Here is a 9781-nt window from a genome sequence, read left to right on the forward strand (position 1 = left end):
GTGCAGTACTGTGGAATTGATGGCGCTATATAAATAAATGGTGTGGTGATGATGATGATCAGATGTGAGTCGTCAGCTCCAAGGCACTTGTACCAAATACAAAAGTGCACAGCACTCATGCAATCCAAACACTGGTCGCCAGAGGGCGCGCTGTATGTATACACTACATTGTGAAGAAGCCAGCGTTGAGCATATGTTCCCGGCCGGACACTTGTATTCGTTGCACCAAGTTTAGTGCACCGCTGAATCAGTTCCCCAGGCAGAGGGAACCAAGAAGATGTCAGCTGGCGGCCCTGCCTTGTTGCGGGAGCTGCTGAGCTCAGAGCCGGCCTGGAAGGAGGACGAGGTGTGCGTGGTAGGGGTGTTCGGTAAGACCGCGCTCCTGCAGGGGGGCTGGGACAAAGGCTGCCTGGTGAACTCGCTGTGTGACCGGCATGTTTTCCCCCTCTTCCACCGGCCGCCGGAGCAGTCTCGGGAGCGCAGCCTCTTCCAGACTTACTACGAGCAGGAGTCGCGGGTGCTGTACGTGCTGCTCACTGGCATCAGCGACACCGGGCAGCTGGCGCGGGCCTGCGAGGAGCTGGGGCGCGGGGTGTCGCACGCGGAGGCGCACGAGTGGTGGAAGGACGAGGAGAAGCTGTACTGCATGCACGTGCTGTACCTCTTCTGCGTCTGCCACCTGCTGCTGCTCGTGCACCCCGCCTGCTGCTTCGACATCGCCTACGAGAAGCTGTTCCGCGCCCTGGACAGTGTGCGCCAGAAGCTGCTGCCCTCGCTCAAGCCCGCACTCAAGGACTGCCCCGTGGGGCTGGAGTGGAAGCTGAACGCCCGGCCCTGTCCTCCCCGCCTGCTCTTCGTCTTCCAGCTGAACGGCGCCCTCCGGGGCGTGGAGCCCAGTCGGGGCTCAACCCAAGCGGCTGCGGATAAGCCCAAGAAGCATTCTCCCAAGAGGAGGCTGCAGCATGCGCTGGAGGACCAGATCTACCGCGTCTTCCGCAAGAGCCGCGTTCTCACCAACCAGAGCATCAACTGCCTGTTCACCGTGCCCGCCAACCAGGCCTTCGTCTACATTGTGGCCGACCAGGACGAGGACCCTGTAGGTATGTTGCTGGACGGCCTGAGGCATCACTGTACTGTCAGGGACACAGACACCACCATGGTGCCTATCTCTGGACCCAGACGCTTCAGGATGATGAGACACAGCCGGCAGCAGCTGTCATTCACTGTAGAGAGCAGTCCCGGAGTCTCTGGGCAGCTGGTGGACTGCACCCTGCGAGAGTTTCTCTTTCAGCACGTAGAGTTAGTGCTCACTAAGAAGGGCTTTGATGACAGTGTGGGCAGAAACCCTCAGCCCTCTCACTTTGAGCTGCCCACCTATCAGAAGTGGGTGAATGTGGCCCTCAAACTCTATGAAGTGATCATAGAAAATAAAGATGACGATCCTCCTGCATTCCCTGGGGGGTTTCCACCAAAGCTGTTGGCCAATATGAAAGTACTGGAAGGCTATTTGGATGCGGACACTAAGTTTTCAGAAAATAGGTGTCAAAAAGCACTTCCTATGGCACACAGTGCTTACCAGTCTAATCTACCCCATAACTACACCACCACCGTGCATAAGAATCAGCTGGCACAAGCATTAAGGGTTTACAGCCAACATGCCCGTGGACCAGCTTTCCAGAAATACGCCATACACCTTAACGAAGATTGCTACAAATTTTGGAGCAGTGGACACCAACTTTGTGAGGAAAGGAGCTTAACAGATCAACATTGTGTACACAAGTTCCACTTGCTTCCAAAGTCAGGTAAATGCTGCCAATTCTGTATTGTGGGCAAATGGGAACATTTCTGAAAGAAATAACCAATGTAACACCTAGCAACTAGTCAGATGTAATTTGTGAAAAATGTGTTGCAACACAAAGCAACTGATCAGACATGCTTTCATTTTCTAAAAGGTACTATAAAGATGACTGTATGTAATTGTTATGATTACAGCACCTGTTTCTCGTGTATCATTTTTCACAAATGATTGCAAGTATATGTATTTTAACACTATCCGACCATTAGACACGTTACAGTGGCTTTTTTATTTTTTTTAAATCATCTTATAAAAGTCTGTAATATACGGGTAGACAACTGAAAATCTATCCTGGCATAGTAAAGAACAAGTAAAGCCAGTATTTAACTACTTATGTGAAACTGATTTATTGAGCTGAATAATATGTATTAAGTAATGGATGTGCTTATTCTTACCTAAATGTCCATGTTCTCTACACTAGGGGAGGGGATGGACAAGATTATCTTAATAACCATATTCTACAATAAAGTAGTTCATAGGACATTCTTAATAGATAGCTCCCAGTAAGTGCTTAATGTGTTCCAATATCAGAACTCGTTGAACACTTTTTGGTAGACCAAACTTCCTTTGCAAGTACGCCCATATCGGTGTCTCTTTACAGTCAATAAGTCTAACTTGTTTCATCTGTATGGCCGTCTTCCTGAGGGTAATCCTAATTTATTAAGGGAATCTGTGTGGGTACTAACAGGGGGGAAGATGGGAGTTCTAAAACGGGCCACTCTTTAATTATGACTGACCTGTCACAAATTTCAGATGGGTTATATAGAAAATACACATTAACATGTGCTGTACATGATAGCAATAAATATATTATAGAACATTATATAAAGTTGTTAAAATCTCATTGCTGGACAAGCCTACTCATCATTTCAGGGAATATTCACACTCTCCAACTGGCACTTTAGCAAGTTCCTCTCATACCACCCCTGCTCTCTTAGATGGAAACCAGATGCACTTCACCAATTATAGGGGCAGCACATATGCTTATTGTATCATCATTACTGCTAACTGAGGTAGTATCCTAGCATCTGGGTCTCCTTATGCTCCCGTACCACTGCAATTAGCTGTGCTGATGAATCACTAAGTGGATGCGCTGTTCTGTAACAGAAATTTATCAAGTAAGGAAGAATTGGGAAAATGGCTAAAGTGAGATTAAAGAGGTAGTTGACACAACTGGCTGCTTGCTTTTGGCTTTTACTGAGGCTTGGCATAAAATTATGCCTTGAACATACACGTCACTGTTGTAGGTACAATAAGCAAATCAGTAATTTTATTTGCTTATTGTACCTACAACAGTGATGCTCCTAAAATCTCCCAGCTTGTTAATGAAACTCTCCTGGAGTAATGTTAGAAAATACAGTTTTGTTTAAAAGTAGTAGATGCCTGAATCTTAAATTGTTACATCATGCCAAATTGGTTTTTATCTGCAAACAACACTCTGTTCATCTAGACTGCATAGTTGATTTTTATCTTTCTTTTTCTTTACTCTGTCATAATTTTAAGGAGAAAAAATTGAACCTGACAGAAATCCTCCAATCCTGTTCCACAACAGTCGGGCAAGGTCGTCTGGTAACTGTAACTGCGGGAGAAAACAGGCACCACGTGAGGACCCCTTTGACATAAAGAGTGCCAATTATGATTTCTATCAGGTATTGTCCTTTGATCAATTTTCCAGACAAAAATATATATATATATATATATATATATATATATATGTATATGTATATGTATATATGTATATGTGTGTGTGTGTGTGTTTCCAGATTCTTCTTTTTTCCAGTATTGTATAATTTCTCTATCTGCAATCGGAGTAGGTCAACACATTATTTCACTTGCAAAGGAGAACTGGTAACTTGTGTGCTTTTACTACTATATGATTAATGTTAACTAAAATGTTTTTCTTGTTAGATTCTGAAAGTAGTATTTAGTAGTATTTTTTGAAGTTGTGATATTTGAAAACTTTGGCATAAATGGCCCACATTTTAGTTTCTATATATAATTTATCAAGTGCCTAGAGAACTCTTCTTCAAATAGTCTTTAAAACCAGTACAGAGGTTCCTTTTTTTTTTTTTTTTTTTTTTGTAGAGGGGGAATTGTGGTATATATGCTTATAGACAATTTTGTTTTGTTTTTTTCACTGTTTGATTTTAAAGGGGTTATATTTTACAGATGCTGGAAGAAAAATGCTGTGGAAAGCTGGATCACATTCACTTTCCAATATTCCAGCCCAGTACGCCTGACCCTGCTCCTGCCAAGAATGAAACGCCTTCTCCTTCCCAAGAAGGAGAACTGGAAGGGGAGAAGCTGAAAGATAAAGAACCTCAAACACAGGGTGAAACTACTAGTTTGAGTCTGGCTCTTAGTCTGGGCCAGTCCACTGATAGCCTGGGAACATACCCAGCTGATCCCCAAGCAGGGGGAGACAATGCAGATGCTCCAGGACATGGTACAGAGGACAAAGGGGAAAAAAAGCCTAGTTTAGTGGATCGTCAAGCATCCACTGTTGAATACCTTCCTGGTATGATGCATTCAAACTGTCCAAAAGGGCTTCTTCCTAAATTTTCTAGTTGGGCACTAGTAAAACTTGGTCCTGCTAAAGCTTATAACTTCCACACAGGGTTAGATCAACTTGGATTCATCCCAGGTACCAATTACCTAATGCCTTGGGACATTGTTATCCGCACAAAGCCAGAAGATGAAGGGGACCTAGATGCCAACTCTTGGCCAGCTCCGAATAAGTCTGTCCCTGGCAAAAGAAGTGGTGTGGCAGCAGGAAGAGGCCGTAGAAGGGATGATATTGCAAGAGCTTTTGTGGGGTTTGAGTATGAGGATTCAAGAGGGCGCAGGTTTATGTGCTCAGGACCTGATAAAATTATGAAAGTGTTAGGCAATGGACCTAAGGAATCGGCAGTCAAAGCCCTCAACAGTGACATGCCTTTGTACATGCTGTCTCCATCTCAAGGGCGAGGACTAAAACCTCATTATGCGCAGCTCATGAGACTGTTTGTTGTAGTTCCTGACGCTCCTTTACAAATAGTAATGACCCCTCAGGTAAGATCTAAATGTCTCATATGCTTTGATATTCAAATTACAATTAAAGTTATTCTCTGTTAATGTCTAGAGACGTATTTGCCCAAATAGTAAAACCTTGTTTTCTTTTCATCAAATATTTTTATTCAAATTTTGATACAGAAGAAGAAAAACATGACGTAATTCCAAACCTTTTTACTTGCATAAACATAATCCTATTTATCATAGCAGGGACAGATTGAGAGACCTTGAAGCAAAGTTGGGCAGCATGGTGGCTTAGTGGTTCTCTGTACAGTTCTGCAGAATTGGTACTTTCAGTGCCCTCTCCCTATTCCCTGCCTCTTCAGCTTTCTTTTCTCTGTAGGGCAATACAGCGACAGTACCTGCAGTTCTAGAATGGTGAGCGTTATTTTTAGACATTTAGCCCCATGAGTGGGACTTGTGCTTAGCACTTTAGAGTAGAGATGCTCAGGCTCGGTTCCTCGCGAACTGAACACACCTGAACTTCGCTACTTTTGCGCGCCCTCAGAATCGAAAACGAGGCAAAACGTCGTCTGATCTCGTGACTTTTGGATTCCTTTTTAAGATCCAAAATAATGGTGGGAGGGACGGCAGGCCCAAGGACAATCCCATCTTGCACCGTTTTTGGTTTTTTTCTGCCACTGCTGTGTGCCAATGTGTCCTAGATGTGCTAGGAACTGCTATGTGTTTGTGTCATTGCTCTGTCGCTTACCATTCAGCCAGGTCGCTGCAGTATTTGTCCAGAAGTGTATGAAAATAATATAGTGATCTGGGAGGTGTTCAAAATTGACTGCAAATGACTTGAAATTAGTGTTATTGAGGTTAATGGTAATGTAGGAACAAAAAAAGAGCAAAAATATGTGATTTTAGTTTTTTTTCCCTAAAAAATCCAAAACCAAAACACAAGAGGGCAGTTTTACCAAAGCTAATCCAGATCCAAAACCACTTCACGAGGGTCAGTGAGCATCTCTACTTTAGAGGTATAATTGGAAGGGTTATGGAGCTATTGGTGGCTATATATATATATATATATATATATATATATATATATATATATGTGTGTATGCAAATTGCTCCTTATATGTAGAGCAATACAGTACTTCCAGCTTGCAGACCGTCATCTCTTACATCACTGAAATTTTATTACGATTCAAACATCAGCGTTCTTGACCCAAGATGCATGTCTATGGTAACCATGGTGGGTTTGTTTTTGTTTTTTGTTTTGTTTTGTTTTTTAAACCTAGTTGTGCCCCTCATACTAAATGGTAAAGTCTACATTTTGGGCGGTGTGATCTCGCACAGTATTTCAGCAGCACAGTGAGCAATGCTTCTGCCTCTACCTGTGATTTTCTTTTCTCTTGAATACTCATGACATTTTACAATTGAACTGCCAAAGGTGGCTAAGTTCTTGCAGACATCTGACAAGGTTAGAGGAATCTGCACGACTGTAACACACAGTTAATGCACCATGCTTATCTCTTGGGTGTCTGTTCAGATATCTGTTTAATGTGCACTTGTGGGTAGGTAACAGGTCAGCTTTAATCCCTATATATACATTGAGGCATAGACACTTTTCTCATGGTGTTTGAAATTGCCGCATAATTAATAGGTTTGAAAGATTCCCTAATGGAAATAAAGTTTAAATAAGAAATCTGTGTTTGGAGGCTACCATAAAATAATACATCCTGTAACAAATTATGCAGCTAGAATTTATCTAACACTTACTTTGTTTACTTTAGTGTATCTTTAAATACCATTTGCATGGTCTGGTCTACTGCCTGCCCTCAACCACTTTATCACTTGGTTGATGATGTGGAATTTCCATTCCACAATGTAGAAAGCTGTTTGCTCTGGCGATTTGAAATCTCATGACATTGGGTAATGAGTCAGTGGGGCAGTCTATTGAATACTGGAGATGAAATATACTTTTTAGGAGAGTGTATCCAACCTATTACTTTTAAAATGTTTTCCTTTTGTACTTTTATCCAACACCTATTTCAGCTAGTTAGACCATTTATTTATTAAACAAAAATACATTTCAGGTCAACTTTGCTTTTCTAAACCTACTATTATGAAGGGAGAAGCATTGATGCTGCAAGCTGATGATAGAAGGTTGGGTAAAAACACAGTACTTCTAAAACAATGTTTTTGGTGTTTTTATGTGGGGGGGGGGGGTGTGTGTGTTTTTTGTAATAATTACTTACGTTTGCTTCTTTGTAGGTGCAGCCTGGATCACTTCCATGTCCAATTTTCTTTCCTGAAAAGCAGGAAATTACCCTGCCATCTGATGGATTATGGGTTCTAAGATTTCCTTACTCTTATGTGACAGAACGAGGGCCTTGTTATCCTCCAAAGGAAAATCAACAGCTGATCAGCTATAAGGTTACGAGAGGGATATTAAAGACTGTCACCCTATAATACATATTCTTGTAGTGCTTGACATCAAATCCACAACCTGGAGCAGATTATCAGTAGTGAATTTTTTTGTTTCTCAGAACATGGGGAAGGATTTCTCTACCTGAACGTGATCCTGTTTTATTCTAATGTGTCAAAGAAAGTAATTTGTATAATCAGGTGTAAAAACGAACTGTATAGATTTATATATAGCTAAAGCAATCATGATTGCATGACTGACAAACCAAGGTTTCAATTGTAAATTAATATGTGTAAATTTGCTTTGGTGATATACCATTATATGTCTTAACCATAAGTTTTAATATACTGTATCCTAATTTATGATGTAAATTCTTTGGATTGGGTATTCATCTGTTTTGTACCCATGTTTCAAATTCTGCATCCACCTACTCAATTCTCTACATAAAGAATGCAGGATTTCCTGCCACACGATCGCTAAAGTGTGTATAGAGTTTTACACACACGCCCACCAGGACATCTGTGTCCACGCTGCATATCCAAGCAGGCAATCCGTATGAACACAGAGGCACACAAAGTTCTAGTGTGTTATTAGCTTTATAGTTGACCTGTCACTGACACAGTGGAGGCATCCATTATGGAGGGTAGAACAATTATGCAGCCCATGAAATTACAAGGAGCCAACTACCACACTGAGGTGCTGTCTGACTAATCATGAGGTATCGTCTTATAGTGAATAAATATTGGTTCACCCCACAAACCTGATGCCTTATGTAGGTTCACTTTAAGCTGTTGAGGGTGAAGCTTGCTTTGCAGTGAGAAGCAGCTGTTTCCAGGACACCACCCTCAATGCACTCCACCATCTAGTTACTTTGGTTTGGTGGTTCTCATCTTATGAGTTAATGTTGCACACTATGGGCCGTATTCATTAAGGAAAGTTAAGCAAAAGTTAGTAAGGCAAAACCATGTTGCATTGGAGTGAGAGGTAAATTTAAAATGTGATGGCAGATTTATATTTTGGGTAGGGCATGTTCTAGATCAACTTTAAATTTCAGTGTACAAATAAGCTATCAAGTATCTGTGTGCTACATGAAATAAACACAGTATTTTACTCGTGCATAATAATAAACTAATTTGCACCCCTTCCATTGCAACATGGTTTTGTCCAGAACACTTGTAAGGAAACCTACTCAATTTTTTGCTTAACTTTCCTTAATGAATCGGGCCCTATAATATTTATGTTTTGGTATCTGCAAATCCTGGGCTAAGCATTAAGCTGGGAATAAAAAAATGCTTCAAGGGTGTCTAGCAGACCATAGTCATTTACATATTGATACTTCACTCTGGTATCTTATTTTGAGGGCTGTATAATTTGTTTCAAAATTGCTATTTACATAGTCTAATCCAAATGTGCTTGGATCTGTAGATAAATGTGTATTAATCATGATGCCTGAACATAAAGGATATAGTATTATTTTAATTAAAAAAATATAATCATATTGTATGACTTAACTTGATAGGAGAGCTGATCAGTTTGAGTAAACATAAAACTGCTCTATTCTGAAAACATCAGGGGAATATGCCACTCTGTTTTATACAGCACTTATTTGACTAGTTAATCATGCATTTTATCCATGTCTGCCATCCCTCTTTAATTGTAATGTACTGTAAAAGTTGTCTAATAAGTAAAGTTTAGTCTTGTTTGTACAACAGTCAAGTCTAGATACTCATTCTCCCATGTAGGTCTAGATTTGTGTATATTGTACACTATGGACCTGATTCACCTTCGAACGCAACCTGCACACAAGTTGCGTTTTTAAAACCAACATAGAACTTGAGCGTACATAGGCAAGTATTCAAATTAGAGTGGATCTATTTGAAGTCTGGCTATAAATATACTGTCTAAACTGAACTTGTATGTTAACAGACAGAATAGACTGCAGGATATCCACATGCATATGTGCAATATAAAGTCCCATCAGAATGCATGCAAAAACATTTTTTCTAAAAGAAATTACCAACTCCTAATTCTATAATCACTAATAAAAATGTGATTTAATTTTTTTTTAGAAAAATCAGGATGTTCTTAACATTGTACATACAATCTGTTTATCATATTCTGTGGTAGCTAGTGGCACGTATGTGTTCTTTTTAATACAAAGCTGATGCCGTGTCAGTTATCAATATCGGCACTTACACCTGACCTGTTGTTGGTGCAAATAAGGCTAAAAAAAAAACCTACAAGATGCCCAGAGCTTGAATGGACCGTATCCACGTTGACATGCACTTATGGTACATTGCCTACATTTATCCGCCCCCTCCCTACCCTGTTCTGTGTAAGTTGTAGGCAGTAGCAAGTGTCATTTGCACATGAATTTTATACAGTTGTGTTTATTGAAGTAAAGTCTGTTTCTGAGCATGTGCAGAGCGATTTCATGGAAGATAGAGCACGCAGAGGGACTGGCGTCCGAAGATAAATCGGACCCAGTATGTCAACCGTTC

At 41.0% G+C, this 9781-nt stretch overlaps 1 protein-coding gene across 1 annotated transcript; it reads left to right on the forward strand.

The window, feature by feature from the left end:
• Positions 1–220: 220 nt before the first annotated feature.
• SMG8 (SMG8 nonsense mediated mRNA decay factor) lies at positions 221–8991 on the forward strand. Its single transcript, XM_075195079.1, has 4 exons — positions 221–1802; positions 3359–3504; positions 4025–4906; positions 7127–8991. The coding sequence occupies exons 1-4, from the start codon at positions 278–280 to the stop codon at positions 7322–7324; spliced, it is 2751 nt and encodes a 916-aa protein (XP_075051180.1). The 5' UTR covers positions 221–277; the 3' UTR covers positions 7325–8991.
• The last annotated feature ends 790 nt before the right edge of the window (positions 8992–9781 follow it).

Source organism: Mixophyes fleayi, chromosome 2 (genome assembly GCF_038048845.1).
Source record: "Mixophyes fleayi isolate aMixFle1 chromosome 2, aMixFle1.hap1, whole genome shotgun sequence".
In the NCBI taxonomy this organism is placed as follows: domain Eukaryota; kingdom Metazoa; phylum Chordata; class Amphibia; order Anura; family Limnodynastidae; genus Mixophyes; species Mixophyes fleayi.